At 39.4% G+C, this 20,093-nt stretch overlaps 1 protein-coding gene across 1 annotated transcript in view; it reads left to right on the top strand.

Annotated features, from left to right (window-relative positions):
- LOC124286098 overlaps positions 1-19,750 on the top strand; it is a 30,454-nt gene extending 10,704 nt beyond the window's left edge. Inside the window, exons 3-5 of the mRNA XM_046722429.1 lie at positions 14,613-14,849; positions 16,994-17,233; positions 18,985-19,750. Coding sequence (XP_046578385.1) covers positions 14,613-14,849; positions 16,994-17,233; positions 18,985-19,220 — 713 coding nt within the window. The 3' untranslated portion in view covers positions 19,221-19,750. The remainder of the gene's footprint in view (positions 1-14,612; positions 14,850-16,993; positions 17,234-18,984) is intronic.
- Positions 19,751-20,093: the final 343 nt, after the last annotated feature.

Here is a 20,093-nt window from a genome sequence, read left to right as displayed (position 1 = left end):
TCATCAACACTGTACCCGACATCCACCCTGACCCACCTGCTGCCCCAACTGTTTCATCAACACTGTACCCGACATCCACCCTGACCCACATGCTGCCCCAACTGTTTCATCAACACTGTACCCGACATCCACCCTGACCCACCTGCTGCCCCAACTGTTTCATCAACACTGTACCCGACATCCACCCTGACCCACCTGCTGCCCCAACTGTTTCATCAACACTGTACCCGACATCCACCCTGACCCACATGCTGCCCCAACTGTTTCATCAACACTGTACCCGACATCCACCCTGACCCACCTGCTCCCCATCTGTTTCATCAACACTGTACCTGACATCCACCCTGACCCACCTGCTGCCCCAACTGTTTCATCAACACTGTACCCGACATCCACCCTGACACCTTATGCACCCCAACTGTTTCCCCAACTGTTTCATCATCAACACTGTACCCGACATCCACCCTTGTTGACCCACTTGCTGCCCCAACTGTTTCATCAACACTGTACCCGACATCCACCCTGACCACACCTGCTGCCCCAACTGTTTCATCAACACTGTACCCGACATCCACCCTGACCCACATGCTGCCCCAACTGCATCAACACTGTACCTGACATCCACCTCTGACTGCTTTGTTTCATCAACACTGTACCCGACAACCACCCTGACCCACCTGCGCTTTAGCTGTTTCATCAACACTGTATCCGACATCCACCCTGACCCACCTGCTGCCCCAACTGTTTCATCAACACTGTACCCGACATCCACCCTGACCCACCTGCTGCCCCAACTGTTTCATCATCCCGACATCCACCTGAACACTGTACCCACATCCACCATGACGTACCTGCTGCCCCAACTGTTTCATCAACACTGTACCCGACATCCACCCTGACCCACATGCTGCCCCAACTGTTTCATCAACACTGTACCCGACATCCACCCTGACCCACATGCTGCCCCAACTGTTTCATCAACACTGTACCCGACATCCACCATGACGTACCTGCTGCTGTTTCATCAACACTGTACCCGACATCCACCCTAACCCATGCTGCCCCTGTTTCATCAACACTGTACCTGACATCCACCCTGACCCACATGCTGCCCCAACTGTTTTCATCAACACTGTACCCGACATCCACCCTGACCTACCTGCTGCCCCATCTGTTTCCATCAACACTGTTCCCGACACACTGTGTTTCCTGACATCCATCCTGACCCACCCGCTGCCCCAACTGTTTCATGAACACTGTACTCGACATCCACCACGATCAACCTGCTGCCCCAACTGTTTCATCAACACTGTACCCGACATCCACCACGATCCACCTGCTGCCCCGAGTGCGACGACGATTTGACGCTATAGTTTTTCAGTAAGTCTATTGGAGGATTTAGTGATGTGGATACGGTGGTGTGCTTGACCCGCAAATAATAGCTGGTGATGTTGGTGTAGTCCATACTGTTACTTCCAGTGTATTGATGACGGATACAAACAACTACCTAGTCGCTTACGACTGCAGATAGCCATATGGACTCTAGTGTTAGTACGGAGCTGAGAGGACACTAGCATATAACATTAAACATATGTTTCACCCTATTACCATCAAAATGTGTGCATGTTACAGTGGTAAATATGTACAGGAAAATGAATAGATGCCATCGCGACTATATAAATTGCTTGAAATAAGAACATATTCACGTTTCCTATATATTCGCTGATTAATGTAGAGTGGTGGTAAATAATTAAACAACAGAAATCTGTGTTTGTATTCATGTAAACACTGAGTTGCTACTTACAAGCGATCAAAGTTTGTTGGCAGAATATATCTAAAGTTGCCAATCGTTGGTTCTGTGTGATCTGTAACGTTGGTTTCAGATTGTATCGTTGTTTGTCATCTATTAACTGTATCTTTTAACTCAAGCCCCTCTTTCTAATGCTTATCATCCTCATATATTTATTCAGCTATACCATAATCGTGGGTTTTTCTTGTCGAAATAACTTCTCAATGCTTACTTTGCTTATCTCGATGTGTTTTAGAAGTGCTTCATGGTTGAAGTTCATGGGAAAACTTTATGAATTAATAACATCAAAGACTAGGTCAATCTTTAAAAAGATCCCTTGTCTGATAAAGAACGTTAGCTTTCTTTTTAGCACGTGTTAAGTGTGTTTATATTCGTATTTTGTGTTTCTGATACTTGTGTTTAAATGCCCACCGTCCATTAGCCACGAAAGCACCGAAAACATTGGTGATGCGTCTGGTCTTAAGTAGATACTGGAGAAGAAACGACTAACCCGACACTCCTATATGGTCTGCATCGCTGTGTTGACAAGGACATTGTTTCATGTTGGTCCAGTTTCAATGATGAAGATACAAGCACTTACCTTCATCTTGGTAACAACCACCTATGACGGTAGGTACTGTGTTTGTGTGTTGTGTGTGTGTATGTGTTTTGTGTGTGTGTGTGTGTGTGTGTTTTGTGTGTGTATGTGTGTTGTGTGTGTGTGTGTGTGTGTGTTTGTGTGTTTGTGTGTGTGTGTGTCCGTGTTTTTATTTGGAATGGTTATCCATTGTGTACCATTGTTACCCGTACTGCAGTGTTATGGTTTATTCTGATCAAGGGTTTTCAGAATTGGACTATAAATAGCTAGGTAAGAGAATGAATACATGCTATGCCTTGTGGCTAACAACTTCTTTTCATTCTTTCTGTGCATAAAGATTCAGAGTGACAAAAATATCTCCACTAGCATGTATGACAAAAGGGATGATTTCAACATTCCAATTGTCAATTTCCTTTTTGCGAACATCTGGTATCATCACTATTTCATAGTGATTCATAAACACATGCTCTGTCATCGTATCACATGGCGACAATCAATGCACTATCTATTTTAGACCCGATTTGTTTACTAACAGCATCATACAGCTGTATTACTGCTGAAACAAATATCAGCTCATGATGTAGTCACAATTGTACAATCGACTCTGTTTTTTGCAGAGATTTCTTATGAATGTGGAAAGGGTTTTGTCGCTTGTATTTTACACATACAATGTGCATGGTTCATTTTAGTCAGTTTTACATCATCACATGTACTTCCTCTACTATAAGTTAGCTTTGAAAATAACATATTTGGAGTGAGAACATAAAATTTAAGGGACACAAATTAGCAACTTTATGTAGAATCACCCATTCCCAACATACTCACATATTACAGACCACCGTATTCCCAACACATTTACACAGTACAAACAGCTGTATTCCCAACACATTTACACAGAACAAACAGCTGTATTCCCAACACATTTACACAGAACAAACAGCTGTATTCCCAACACATTTACACAGAACAAACAGCTGTATTCCCAACACATTTACACAGAACAAACAACCGTATTCCCAACACATTTACATAGTACAAACAGCTGTATTCCCAACACATTTACACAGAACAAACAACCGTATTCCCAACACATTTACACAGTACAAACAGCTGTATTCCCAACACATTTACACAGAACAAACAACCGTATTCCCAACACATTTACACAGTACAAACAGCTGTATTCCCAACACATTTACACAGAACAAACAACCGTATTCCCAACACATTTACACAGTACAAACAGCTGTATTCCCAACACATTTACACAGAACAAACAACCGTATTCCCAACACATTTACACAGTACAAACAGCTGTATTCCCAACACATTTACACAGAACAAACAGCTGTATTCCCAACACATTTACACAGAACAAACAGCTGTATTCCCAACACATTTACACAGAACAAACAGCTGTATTCCCAACACATTTACATAGTACAAACAGCTGTATTCCCAACACATTTACACAGTACAAACAGCTGTATTCCCAACACATTTACACAGTACAAACAGCTGTATTCCCAACACATTTACACAGAACAAACAACCGTATTCCCAACACATTTACACAGAACAAACAGCTGTATTCCCAACACATTTACACAGTACAAACAGCTGTATTCCCAACACATTTACACAGTACAAACAGCTGTATTACCAACACATTTACACAGAACAAACAACCGTATTCCAAGGACATTTACAAAGTTCAGTCCACCTTATTCCCAACACATTTTCACAGAACAGACCACGGTACAGACCAACACATTTACACATAATATTGTTTAAAGATAACTTCTTTTATTCTTTATAGGACGATTCACAGTACAGACAGCCGTATTCCAAACACATTTACACAGAACAGACCACCGTATTCCCCAAACACATTTACACAGAACAGACCACCGTATTCCCCTAACACATTTACACAGAACAGATCACCGTATTCCCATATTCCCAAACACATTTACTCAGAACAGACCACCGTATTCTCTACACGTGTTCACAGTACAGACCACCGTATTCCTACCACACTTACACAGTATTCCCAACAAATTTACACTGTAGAGACCACCGTATTCCCATCATACTTACACAGAACATATCACCGTATTTCCAACACATTTACACATTAAATACCATCGTATTCCTAACACGCTTACACAGAACAGATGATCATATCCCTAACACATTTATAGAGGACAGACCACCGCATTCCCAATACATAGCCCCTTCGCAATTTCGAAACTCTTGACGTGGTACCATACATTGTCTCTGTGATATGTCAGAGGATGATATAGCTCTAGACCTTGACACCCAAGGAGTTACGGCGGTGAAACGTTTCTCCTTCGAGACTAATGGCACTATAATTCAATCTTAATATCTATCTTTCGACCTTTTTTTGCGATCATCTCTTCCACAGTCAATCAAGGCAGGCTATCGTATTATCGGGGTTGATGCGTATGTTCCCAAGCCACTCCCATGATACAAGTGTCAGCATTTCAGTCATGGGTCTCAATCATTCCGTACTTTTTCAGTGTGTCATCGCTATGGAGACCACCATGGCGGTACAGACTGTAAGTGTAAGAATGAGTCCAAATACGCAAACAGTAACGGTCCTCATTCTGACAGCATGCCCTTTCATGCCCTGTATATCAACGGGAATCGGAAATAATATATATCAAATGTGCATAAAGCATGTCTTACCTTGAGACCAAAAGCTTTTTCACATTTCAGTCTTCAACTTCGTTTAATGTCACCTGTTCTGCTGTAGTCACCCTCTCTGTAGCGATGTTTGTCAGACTGGCTTGGGTCAAGTCAGAAAGAATTGTCTCTTCAGCCAAAAACCTGCTTCACTAGTCATTCAGCCTACGTCTTAGTCTCAGACTGATTTTGAGTCTGCGACATCAAAGAAGTCTGCTTCACAACCGGCTACTTCACAACCAGCCACTGATCAAAATTAATAAACTTAAATAGAAACTAACCACCAACTGACCCTTGACTTTCAGAGATTCTAACACAAAACTCATTTGGACCTCTAGATACGGAGGTTGCTCTATTCCTCATATTCACGTGAACGATTGCCAATTTAGCCACAATGACTCAGTTGCCCACTTTTATGCAGCGGAACTGCAGAGGACTGCAGAATAACTTCGCTGAGATTCCATTATTGATATTGGATTTTCAGCCGTCAGCATTATGAGACGTATCTAAAAATCCAGATTCCTTTAATCTACGACAGTACAGTGAGCATCACTAATTCTCTCATCCAGGAGATAAAGCAACTGGAGATGCTTCTATTCAGGTACGGCAGGGTATCATACATAACCCTTTCTGTCTTAATACCCAGACAATAGCGACAACAACGAATTTGTTTTCTTCACATGACCAAGAAACCGCCCTCGGACAAGCTCACGATACAGCAGCTGAGGCTGATAATATACACTATCAGCTCTTGAAGCACTTGCCTAACTCATGTCTGGAAACTCTCAATTATTGGTAGTTTAAATCAACAACTGAGTATAGTCCCAAAGTCAGCCATTTGGTTAACCTAATGAAACACCTGGTTGACCTCATTTCACCGGGAAGTAATGACCTTGTACTGTGTGACCGTGGGACAAAAATAATGTTAAGAATGTTAAGGGAACTTTTCCAGTAACAGAGAATATTTCAATAAGGGATATGCTATCTATCAATTTATGCTGGAACCCAATAACCCCTCCATTCTTTCTTGGTTATAGTGTTTGAGTAGGTAAAGCTAATGGCTGAATGATCTGTTTTATAGCCAAGTATGTCGTCAGCATCAAGTGAAATATTACCCAAGTCTTGTGAAATTAAGAAAAAGTCCAACCTTGCTTCTTGCTTATTTCCCCACCAGGTATACTTTCTTAAATCAGGATTTAGTTCTCTCCTGATATCTATGAGATCAAGGGATTCGATTTTGTCTAACACAATATTTCTAGCCTGAGTTTTATATTGTTCTAAATTTATTGAAGGATCAATAACCAAATTCCAGTCCCAAACAATAGCTATGGATTCATTATCAAAATTACAGATATTGTCAAAAAGGGTTACATAAAAATTTGGATCATCATTATTAGGTCCATAAAGATTTGTAAGGGTGAATCTTTTACGGTTACATCATCCTGAATAAGCTGATTTAGTAAGATCAATCTTGAGGGATACAATTGAAGAATACTTAGACACTGAACATAATGGTGAAAATATTGATGATTCTGATATAAAACTGAAGATTGATGATAGCTCATTCTTGGAAACTTTTATGATGAATGTCAGAGGAAAATCAATATATTTTTCATCTTTTCGTAAAAAGAAAACAATAAATAAGACCAGTGAATTGGAAATTAAAATCAAAGATTGTGGAGATACTATTAATAACGATTTTCAAAATATTAATGAAGCCCTCCTATCTGAACTTATGCAATTAAAATTGGAACTGCAAAACATTAAAGAAGAAAAGATAAGAGGAATTCAACTCAATAACAGAATCTTATGGTATGAAGAAGGAGAGAAAGCAACAGAATACTTTTGCATTTAGAAAATAGAAATTATGTCAGCAAATCAATAAATAGAATTATTACGGATAAGAATGAGGACATAACTGAAAGAATTTTATAAAAAAAACTATTCCTCAGACAAGAACTATGGAAATGATGACCACCTAGACAATTTAATAACTCCAATCTTGAGTGACCAATTTAGAGACAGATTGGAAAAGGAAATAGATATAATGAAATATCATTGGCAGTAAAAGCATGAAGAATAACAAAAGCCCTGGAATTGATGGATTTCCTATAGATTCATCAAGTACTTCTGGAAAGAGACTGAGATTTGGATTTTTTAGATTTATCAGTGATGTTTCAAGAAGAAACAAGATGTCTCTTACCATAAAGAGAGGAGTTATCACTTGCATACATAAAGCTAATACAAATAAGACCCTATTAATGAACTGAGACCAATTACTTTATTAAATGCTTTGTATAACAGAATTAGTACATGTATCTCTAACCTGTTAAAAATCACCTTAGATTCTTTGATACCCAATAACTAGGCTGATTTATACCAGGTAGAACACTTAATGAAAATACAAGGTCATAACATGATCTTATGTTTGAAACAAAGAAAAGAGATATCCCTGGTCTGTTGATTTTAATTGACTTCTAAAAAGCTTTGGAGACAGTTTCTAAAGATTTTATCAACTCTGATTTACTAAAACTTGGTTTTGGGCCACTGATTATTTGCTGGATTAATCTATTAACTTATGATACAACGTCATGTGTTATTCAGAATGGACACCTCTCTGATTTCTTCCCTAATGAGCGGGGTTGCAGGCAGGGTGGTCCATATTTGTTTCTTTTTGTAGCTGAAATCCTTGGAGTGAGTGGGTGAGTTTAGTTTTACGCCGCACTCAGCAATATTCCAGCTATGTGGCGGCGGTCTGTAGATAATCGAGTCTGGACCAGACGATCCAGTGATCAACAGCATGAGCATCGATCTGAGCAATTGGGAACCGATGACATGTGTCAACCAAGTCGGCGAGCCTGACCACCCGATCCCGTTAGTCGCCTCTTACAACAAGCATAATCGCCTTTTGTGGCAAGCATGGGTTGCTGAAGACCTATTCTACCCCGGATCTTCATGGGTCTGAAATCCGTGGATGTATGATCAGACAAAATGATGATATAAAGGGTATTGTAATTGATGTTCAGGAATATAAATTAGGTGAGGTGAGGTGAAATTGGGTTTAACGTCGTGCTGGAGAATATTTCGCTCATATGACCACGTGCATGCGTGTGTATGTGTATGTGCGGCTGCTTGTACTAGCCCATACTTAAGCTGGTTTTATAGTGCTAGCCCACTGAGATACCATTCCGCAGTGAAGCATGAATACCCCACTCAGACACATTATACTGACTCCGAGCCGACCAGTCCTTGTTGTACCCATTAATGCCGAGCACCAGGCAGGGACCGTCTTTTGGTATGTCGCGGCCGGGGATCGAACCCGCGACCTTCCGCTCTAACCACTACACCACGGAGGCGGTCTATAAATTAGGACTATATGCTGATGATACTGAATTATGTTTGGATGGCTCCGATGAAAGTTTGTATGCTGCTATTAATACCATTAATACTTTCTAAAAATATGTCAGGGTTAAGGATAAATATAGATTACACTAAAGCTATCTGGATAGGCTCAAATGCAGGTAGCAGAAATATAATTTGTCAAGATGTGAATATAGAATGGCGAAGAAAGGAATTTGAAGTTTTGGGTATTAAATTCACACCTGATTTGAATGACGTATGGGTAATCAACACAAGACAAAGACTTGAAGAAATTAATAGATTACTGGCTCAGGGAGAAAAAACCATTTCAAAATTGGTTCACATTTTCAATTCTTGACCTGAACCACCTGATGAATTTATCACTTTCCATGGGAGACTATTTAACAGATTCATTTGGAATGACAAAAATGACAAAATTAAACGGAGCACTTAGAAAAAAGATTATACAGAAGGGGGTTTACGCATGACAGATATTAAAACCTTTATTAATGCCATGGAATTATCTACGCTCAAACTCTATCTGAGAAACACCAATCTGAGTAATTCATGCAATTTTCCATTAAATGATATATTAAAATATGGAGCAAATTTTCAGAATATTGTTGAAATTGATAATCCTTTTTGGAAAGATGTTTTATTGGCATGGAAATAATACTGCAATAAAAATACCACAGAAGCAGACATTAAAGGAATCTCATCACTACCCATATGGTTGAATGATAATTTCAAAAACCCAAATCACTTATTAGACATTGGGCTAAAAATGGAATTTTATCAATTAAGGACCTTTGCATGAAGATGGTTTTATGTCTTTTGAATTACAGAAGCTCAAATTTGATATTAGAGGTATTGGTATGTTTTGTATAATCATACCTGAATCATGGAAAAGGAGATGAAACAATAAAGGAATATACATTACAGTGATCTGGATGATAACTTTCTTCATAAAGATTTTATGGATTTTAAAAAAGGTTCAAGATTATTTTATGATAAACTCTTATCTGCCAATATTAAACCTCATATTTGCCTAAAATGGGAAAACTTATTTTATGATATTGATTTTGATTGGCCAATGATTTTTGATATTTTGCAAAAAGAATTTGAAAGATGTAAAACTTTCAGATTTTTAATTAAATTTTTTGCACAGGAATGTAATGTAAACCAAACCTTCTTGAAAGAACTTGAAAATTGGATAATCCAAAACATACAGAAATTTGAAATAACAAAGACTTTGGTTTGGTTTGCAATTTTGGGTGATAAGCGATTGCTAAATCATATAATCTTTTCTACTCAAAGACATTGCTTTACTTTATATGCTTTTATTCAATTATAAAAAATAAAAAATAAAAAAAAAAAAAAATAAATAATAAAATATGCTGGAACCCAGACGCATAGAAGAGGACTGTTTGAATACCTTAATACAAGGCAACCTTCCTTTGGAGTTACATTTTAAGTCAGCGCTTCTGGTATGTATCAACTGTCTCATTTACAGTGAGGATCAGTTGATTGTTCAAGGAAACATTATCTATTGTTAGGTATATAATGAATACAAGACAACTGCAATGCCTCTTGAACAAAGACAGTGTTACTAAGGGATGAAAATCAAAGTGCTTGCTGCTGAGCAGTTACCACGAACCATATCCGCATACCCCAAAGGATACATGTTGAATAAGCACGCCTCTCATCAATCTGGACTACATTGGAGAGCTTGTAATGTTAGACTTTGTACAGATATTAGACTTGACTGGTATGTAGGTGACTTTGAAATGTGAGGAATAGAACTGAATGCTCATTTAGAAAACCTTAGGGTTATCAACAGATGGAAAGGACTGGAAAACATTAACAGGAATTATTGCCGCATGGCGCAAAAGAAGATTAACTCTTATTGGTAAAATTACTGTCTTTAAAACACTTGCTTTATCTACTTAAGTACATATTCTTATTGCCCTCCCTCATCTTCCCAGATCATTTATAAATAGTCTGAAAAAGATATTTTTCAATTTCATTTGGGATGGCAAGAAGCATAAAAAAAGAGAGAAAACTCAGTGAGGATACATGAACATTGAGGAATGACTGATATTACAAACTATAATAGAATGATTGATATTACAATGCTTTAAAGCTTTCACATTTGAATAAATATATCAAGAAAAACACTTGTATGGGCCTAAACGGCATCCCTTCCAAAACATTTATATATTGGGTGCAAACTTTGCCGGGCACACTCACTTAAAAACACCCTTTCTGGAAGATGTTCTTAATATCAGGTCACAATATGATAAAATACATAAAACACATTTTGATATGGGGGACTTTGTGAACCACTATGGGTTTACCACCAAGGTTTTACCACCAATTTCATGACTCTTATCTCTGCATCGATAGCTGGTTCAGGAAAGGTTTTCATTCAATCAACAATATTTGTAATGATGATGGCTTCATGAATTTCGAGGAATTAAAAACATGCTTTTGAACGCGATCGAATAATTCTTGAATACAACAGAATGATTATAACCATACCAAAGACACAGAGAGACATCATCAAACAAATGAGTTAAACAAAAGAAAACCTTACTATTAACGCACAGCGTTCTAGCTTACCAGTAGACATAAAAGGTTCGAGATTTTACTACGACAAGTTGATCACCACACAAAAAACCTTGCGAGTATGTCTAAAATGGCAGAGTCTAATATCTTCTGATATTGACTGGAAAATGTTTTTTAATAACTTTAGAAAATGTACAAAAGTATTAAACAAGATAGAGCTACTTTTGAAAATCATTAAAGACATTTTCAACATCGAGAAAGTTATTGCCAAGAAATCCCAGACATCTACAAAAAATTAGATGTATTAAATGCACATGCTTCACATACTTTAATAGTGTGGCTATATGAATATGTGCAACTATTATTAATAGTAACATGTACTATATTCACGGCCTATTTAATATGTATGCTGAACCGCAAAAGAAACGCAAGTCAAAATTCAGATTTATAAAAACTTTACTTTTGACAGATACTGCATGAAAACAGGTACATAACAACAATCAACACTTATTGCATGGTTATTGGGACATGTCAGTCAATGCATGGAAACATTGTTGGTTTACTTTGCATTGAAGACAAAATCGAAATTGATCCAACAAGTCAGCAGCCGCACATGTCCGGATGATGGCTGCCTGGAGTTCTGCTGCAGTTGTCGGACGTGGTCGGACTTCATTCAGTCGTCTCTGCAGCTCGTCCCAAAAATGTGCGATCGGGTTTAAATTGGGCCTGACAGCAGGCCATGGCAGTAGTTGGATGTTGTGCTGCTGGAAAAATGCCTGAGTGACTCTAGCAGTGTGGGGCCTGGCATTATCTCGATGGAAAATATGTTGCTGGTGTCGGACGAAAGATGGCACAACCTGGGGTCGGAGGATCTGGTCGATATAACGTTGGGCAGTGACTCCAGTTCCCCCACCTGGCCCAACATTCTGGAAGAATACTGGCCCTAATCTCTGATTCAGGCCAATCGCTGCTCATACCATAACGCTCGGACCTCCCCATGCATCAATTTCCATTACACATTCGTCAGCAAAGCGTTCACCTCGTCTTCACCATATTCGAACTCGGACGTCAGCATGAGAAATGCAAAACCGACTATCATCAGAGAACAATACCAGTCTCCACTGTTGATGACGCCAGTTTCGATGCAACCTAGAACACTGCAGACGATTCTGACGATGTCCCGGTGTGAGGATAGGACGTCGAGCTGGACGACAACAACGGAGGTGGACTGCTCTGAGTCTGCGCCGAACTGTATCTCCGCTTATTGCTCGGTTGTGACACCATGCATTGTCTTGAACTTTGCTTTAGCATTGCCCCAGTTTTGGGGTTCACATAACCATCCTTGTGTTTAACAGTGTCATGTTCATACCCTGCATTTTGTAGACAGATATATGATTTGAATTCATCGGTAATAATGTTTGTGCCAACTTCTATATGGGCAATGATTAAGCAGAAGAACCTGTTTACTTTGTCTGTCAATCAGACCAAAGATCGAAAAGTTTTTAATACCCTGACCAGAACCCATGCTGTATTTTCTCTTCCTCCCCCCATTTACTCTCATCCATTTCCACCACATGACCAACTCCACCAATCACAGCATATATTATACCAGTTATAAACAGTGTTCTCACACACGCTTTAAATAATTAAATAACGTTCCATGTTGTGCTGTGTTTAAATACATGCAATATCCAGTGAAATACTTAAATGCCCCCAAAGCCAAGGCTCAACTGTATGATTTAGAATGACCACCAGTGCACAAGAGTGACTCTTTCCACCAAAACAATCTTCCAACAAAGGTAAGTCCGTCAAATCGTCTCATCAGTAGAATTTTAATTCCCCCATGGGAAATGATTGCAAAGTCATACATCATGTAGGTATCCCCAAAGATACGTTGAACTGCCTCATCTTCACATGTCACATCTTGTAAAGATTCCTGAGTTGAAATATGGTTCCAGTTCACAGGAAGATTCTTCACAATATTGGTGCGGTTAAACACGGCAATATGAGTAATGTATGATTGTTTCTTCTTTGACCACCAAACTAGTAATTGTTTTATTCTTCCTTCGTTGGCACTCCTCAGTTCATTTAAATACCCTCAGACAAACATGTTGACTCACTCATGAATAACACACTCAAAAACAAGCCCCAAGATCATTATACTTTTCATGGAAGCCACACAGATATTTGCCAGTGAGGACCTGATGGTGTAGTCAATAGTGTTTTTAGGCGGATACCTGAATGTCTGATGAATATAAAATTTCAAATTCAGTCTGTTCATATAAAATACTGTATTCAAAGTGTTTCTTTTGTACCTTCGCTGGTTGAACGCCCTCTTCTGTGTTTGCTCATAATTGTAGTAACACACAACATCCAAATCATGTTCAGGAAACAGTGCTTTAAATCCATAAGAATATAGATGTTCATTTTCCTCATCTTCCTGAAAATCGTCAATGGGGACAAAGTTAGTCTTGGATGTACACAGAAATTACAAAGTTTGTCCTTATCCTTGAAGACAGGGTAACTTCGACTTAGCCAGCACTCAGTATTACATATATGAACTTCTTTAAGAGACATTTTATAAGTTGTATAGGTGAAGGAAAACCAAGTTTTTGGACTATGGATAGTCAACTTCTTTATTGCAATGAGTGCGACGTTTCGGTGTAGGTACTAACACCGTTATCAAGCATGTGATACAAAGAGTTGTAACAAGGAGAATATATAAATAGCTGCATAGTGAGAATATACAATTGACAAGGTTGATATAATTAGTAATCCAGCGTGTATCAACCTGTGGTATTGTATGCTTTTGATTTGATGACGTCACACAGGAATGAATCTCGTTTGGTGTGCAAAGACGTACCTAGGTATATGCCGATTGGTCCAAAACGATCGCGTGATATCAGGCTGAGATGCACATTTCTCCTATGCGAAGGTCATTGCCCCCCGAGACCAACGGTGGACACCCATGACCACCATTTCTTAGGTCAGCTCAGTACAAGGGACCGCCTCCTTGGTGTAGTGGTTAGAGCGTCCGCCCGGAGAGCGGTAGGTCGCGGGTTCGATCCCCGATCGCGTCATACCAACTTGTTGGTCCCTGCCTGGCTCTCGGCAACAACTGGTCGTCTCGGAGTCAGTATAATGTGTCTGAGTGGGGTATTCATGCTTCACTGCGGCATGGTATCTCAGTGGGCTAGCACTATAAAACCAGCTTCAGTCTGGGCTAGTACAATCAGCAGCACCTACACATACACATGCATGCACGTCGTCATATGAGCGAAATATTCTCAAGCACAACGTTAAATCCAATTTCACCTCACCTCACCTCAGTACAAGGTCATTGACCCCTGCTGAAATGAGGTCAGCCTGGTGTTTATTTAGGTGAACAAAATGGCCGACTTTCAGACAACCGAAATTCCCACACATTTACACACTTCAGACATAAGTAACCCCAAGACATTTACATACTTCAGGCCTACGTAATCCGTGCAGATTTACTCATTTAGACCACGGTGATCCCAACACAATCACACACTTCAACTTACCGTCACCCAAACACACTTAATCACAAGAGAGCTCTTGTTTCAGCAGTTGACACTGGACGAAACTTGGCTTTGAGGAAACCGGCTAAAGCCAGTTCCACTTACACAGCTTCCTATCAAATATGGGCGTCAAATGTTGTTGACGGGTCACCTTCAGGAAATTTTAACGACCTCACATGTCACAGCGGGGAAAATGGTGATCTGAATCCCTGGTGGCAGGTGGACCTACAGGCCGTCTACAGGATATCAAGGGTTCAGATCGTTGGTCGTTCAGATTGCTGTGGTAAGCGCCCAAATGATTTGCTGTGATATTTGTGTTTTAAGCCCTACATTGTAAAATCCTGTGTAGGGACATGTTTGGGTGGATGGTTCCCTGTGTGCTTGTTTGTTTATTGTGGTGGTGTTTGAGCCTTTGAATGGTTTGTTGTAACATTTATGTTGATGGTTGTGTCCCTGTGCTGGGGAGTGTGTCCATACATTAGTGAGTGAGTGAGGTAAGAATTTAAGTCACATCAGCAATATTTCAGCCATATCGTGACTAAATCAAGTTATAGATTGATGATAATTAAAAGTAAATCAAAACATCTGTCAACGAAGGACAGTAAAACAACATGACTATCACAGACATAAATGTAAAACTAGTAATTAACCTAAAACAGTTTAACTGTATGACGAAGGAATGATTTCAACGTTTCAATAGTCAACGTTCCTTTCATGTCGAGCACTTGCTCCAGCCTTTGGTGTTTACATTTCACAACTTTTGAGGTACAATCGAGCGTGCTCTTTCTACCAGGTCCTCAGTAAAGCTTTCAAAACTTGTCATGGTTGACATGTGAGGCCATTTCCAAATTTTATGCTTCAGTAACAAAAATGATGTCCGATACAATTCATTATTTTGATCTGTACCATACTAAGAGAATAACCCTCGAGGTACGAGTGATTACGGGAAATATGTCCCGATTGAAATTAATGTTCACTGTCCCGAGCTTTAGCGACAGACTTTAACGTTAATTTCACGAGGGACATATTTCCCGTAATCACTCGTACTTCTTGGGTTATTCTATTTATTACCCATTCTGTAATTAAACCGAAAAACCCTCATCTTCTAATGTAAGTGTTTGCAACTAAATCAGCTGATATGTATTAATGCGGGGATGAAACCAAACTGCTCAAGCTAATGGAATCGCAAACGAACCACAACATAGTACTGTAAAAAACTGTATGAACGTTTGTCAACATTTTGCTGAATCGGACTGTGATCTAGTTTTGGCTCGCGTCAGTGTTCTAGTCAGGAACGATAACTCTAAAGTCCGAGTCGACAACAGTTTTCGTTCGCAGCCTAAACCTTTTCAATGTCATTGTCAAAAACAGGAATAAACCTGCCAAAAGTTGGGTTTTTTGTCGATTAAGGGGTCAAAAAATCATCTTGCTTTAAGCTATTTATAACACTCTACGAAAAGAGGAGGCTTTGGCGGGATGCCGACTCGCTCGCTATCGTTTCCGGCAAAACTTTCAGTCAATACGTATAGCTTGCGACTTCCATTTCACCATGTTCAGTGTTTTTACCATACACGCGAAAGGAATTTAGTGGTGGTATTATTCTCGTTACACGTCCAGTAATGTATCCGTCCACTTTGACCAGGTCATTGACGTTGATTGCAGTTGCCTGGGTAGCCATGCTTGTTTACAGAATATGATTAGACAATTTTTGATTACAAAACATGTTGTTAAGTAAACGACGCCATATTGTTAATGAAGTATAAAATGGGGCATTCAAGAAGCATCCAAATCACAACCATGTAATGTTTGTTTGTTCTAAACTGTTTATTTTAAAATCTCGAATCAGTGTGATTACAGCACGGCCAATATTCGTCAATGGATCGATGAAATATTATGAATGAACGTCGTGGTGTGAAAGTAGTTCCGACATCCAATGGAAATGTACAAATATACGATCGACCAATCAACGTCGAGAATCACAACATTGCACTCTGTGTAAATATCAAAAATATATTACACGGGATCTCCTCACCCGTATGGGTAATAAATTCCCTTATTATTTTAGTCGACTAAACTTAGCTATGTTTATGATGGGTGTCACCGGTGGGGCAGGATACGCTCACCTTTTCGCGAACACCTGGTATCATTATTCGATAGTGATTCATAAACACATGCTCTGTCATGGTTTTGCAATCACTGGATTGTCTGATTGTACAGACTCGATTGTTTAAGAACAACATCGTATAGCTGTAATATTGCTAAAACAAATAAATACTCATACCATAGTCACAACTGTAGAATCAAACTATATTACGAGCTATATAAAGTATATTACGAGCATCCAGCCACGACATAAAGCATAACATACAACGTATCAGTCCTCATAACCCATTTACTGTACAAAACAATCGTGTCTGATAATTCCAGCAACTGAGTGGCTGCACGACTTCTCCATCGAGATGTACGTCGAGGACCCTGCCGTCAGTGTGAGTATCCAGCCCTGGTTGTGTCACTTCTACAAGGGCGTCTTCAAACCCACAACTCAAGACATCAAGTGTGACTCTGTGGTTGCTGGGAGATTCGTGAGGCTGTCAAGGAACAACACACGAGATCCTGAAAAGACCCTTCAGTTGTGCGAGGTATCAGTGTACGGGCCAGAGACGTACGGTAAGTTAGATCCGCTTAGGACATCATATATGTATGTGTGTTGGCGTGTGATTTTGTGTTTGCGAATGTGTGTGTGTGTGTGTGCGCGCGCGCGAGTGCACGTGTGTATATGTGCGTGTATCTGTATGTGTTTGCGCCTGTGGGCTTCTGATATTTGTAACTATGAAATAGTCCTTCCAGGAAATATCTATGGAGTTCTTCATCCCAAATATTGTTCTACTCTACGTTCTTATGCGAAGGTAATGAATTTCTTTATTCAAACGAAGAATGAAAACATACATACTGGTTTGTGCGCACACACACAGGCACACACAATGACACACGCGCTTGCGCACTCATACACACATATCTCACTGTAATAGTTCTCATTCTCCCTCCTAGCATTGTGTAAACATGTTTAATCTATCTATATATACTACCCATCAAAGTTTAGACTCACTTAAAGCACTCACTATATGTTATGTATATGTATGTGGTTACATCGAAGATGAATTTCTCCACCAACTTGGGGAACCAACTGAAAACCTTATGCAGATGAATTGCACAAGGATGATGCTTCAAATTGCGAAAGGCATGAGCAAATGTCGTGCATGTGAACAGATTCGTTTTGGTGTAAAGTTTTGTTAAGAATTCGCCAATTTTCACAGATTTTAATCATTTACTGAACTCATGACAATAATCTTTTCAATGTTACGAATATGTTTTACAATACACCAGTTCATAACTAAACAGTACCTTTACACAGTATGGAATATTTTGCAAAAGCTAGTTTAGAACAGTGGACAAGTAAGTGGCTACATTTACACTAGTGAGTCTAAACTTTTGATGGGTAGTATATATATAATATATATTCACTCTGTGTACTGACTCAGTATTCACCTGATGAAGGAGCAAGAATTAGCTCTGAAACGTCGTGTAAAGAATAAAATAAGAAGTTGTATCCATAAAACGTGTCATGTATTCAATAGTTCTCATGTTGTACAAACACCGGGTTCTGCCATTATTCCAGACAGCATACTTTAAATCAGCTGTGTGATACTGGTGTGTGTCTGTTTGTTGCCAAGTAATGACAGGAAATAAAATCAATATACATCGAACACGTTGTGTCTGTTTATTGCCAAGTAATGACAGGAAAGAAAATCAATATACATCGAGCACGTTGTGTCTGTTTGTTGCCTAGTAATGACAGAAAAGCAAATTAATATACATCGAACACGTTGTGTCTGTTGGTTTTCAAGTAATGACAGGAAAGAAAAACAATATACATCGAGCATGTTGTGTCTGTTTGTTGCCAAGTAATGACAGGAAAGAAAATCAATATACATCGAGCACGTTGTGTCTGTTTGTTGCCAAGTAATGACAGGAAAGAAAATCAATATACATCTAGCACGTTGTGTCTGTTTGTTGCCAAGTAATGACAGGAAAGAAAATCAATATACATCGAGCACGTTGTGTCTGTTTGTTGCCAAGTAATGACAGGAAAGAAAATCAATATACATCGAGCACGTTGTGTCTGTTTGTTGCCACGTAATAACAGGAAACAAAAGCAATTTATGTTCTGTGAGATATTGTCATATTTTAACGTCAGGTTAGCACTCATAGTTTCTGTCCCACCAGGCGTTGTCTTGGTTGCTTGGTTAGAAAGAGACACCAAGCGTGGTGTATACATGCAACAGCGTGGTGTATACAAGCCATACAGTACTGAGGATGGTAAGTGTCTAACAAGATATTTGTAACTTTGTTATCAACAGCATACTTCCGTAAGACAAATCTGTCACTGACTGACGTCATCGTGACGACGTTGCCCCTCGGGATCCTGCACTGTAGCGTCATCTGTACAACCAACCCTCTCTGCATGGCGGTCAAGGTGGTCAGCGATGGGACACCCGCATGTCAGCTCGTCTACAGGAGTGTCCACCGTGCCAGGGAAACTGCACTGACACTTTCGAATTTCTTTGTCCCAACGTTCAGCCAACTGGATGTGTAACTCCCCTACTGCAAATGCGGGCGACAGCGACAAACTGCGACAGCTGACTTGAGCAGAATTACATTCTTTAAACACAGACACAGACACAGACACAGACACACACACACACACACACACACACACACACACACACACACACACACACACACACACACACACACAGAGTTAAACAATCTAGAAGAACATTCTGAGTAAATGTACAATATACTTCAATACATAGTATATGTTATACCTATTCACATTACACCGAAAGTCGATTTGATATAAGTAGTAGTTTGAGTATCTATTTTGGTGATTTGAATTATTACGGACTGATTTTGGACTGGAAATAAAATAATCGTCTAGTTTGTCTCGAGTTTTCGTCACAGCAGGAATGACTTGGGCCTCCTGACTTTAATGACCTTTTCTTGGCTACCATCCAAACCCGTATCTGGAGCATCGAACGGTGCCAGGGTCACATACGCGTGATTCCTCATACAGATTCCACTATTTATAACTCAATATCTCAATGTATTTTCTGGCAAAATAGACGTGCAATTCATCATTTAGTATGTCTGGAATTCTTTGCAAGAACTGCTGTTGTAAATAGACAACAAGTAGTAAAAAAATATTTTCGATCTTGATAAAGCCTACGATACTATCTAGAAGCACAGCATCTTACATCATTAACACGATTTGGATTTGTGAAGCCTTTTGCCTCATTATATATCACATTATTTTGTACAACAGACAAATTTCCAGTTGAGTGGGTTCCACCTTGCCTGATCTTTTCAATCAGGATGACAGTGTTCTACAGGGCAGTCTGTCAAAAGTTTTAAACGACTCCATTGGTAGACTGATAACTGTGGATGATTTTAATCTTTCTTGTCGCGG

This window comes from Haliotis rubra, unplaced genomic scaffold (assembly GCF_003918875.1).
Source record: "Haliotis rubra isolate DU_JTF1 unplaced genomic scaffold, ASM391887v1 Scf376, whole genome shotgun sequence".
NCBI lineage: Eukaryota > Metazoa > Mollusca > Gastropoda > Lepetellida > Haliotidae > Haliotis > Haliotis rubra.
The sequence above is the reverse complement of the archived record's forward strand: the minus strand, read 5'-3'. Positions and strand labels throughout refer to the sequence as shown.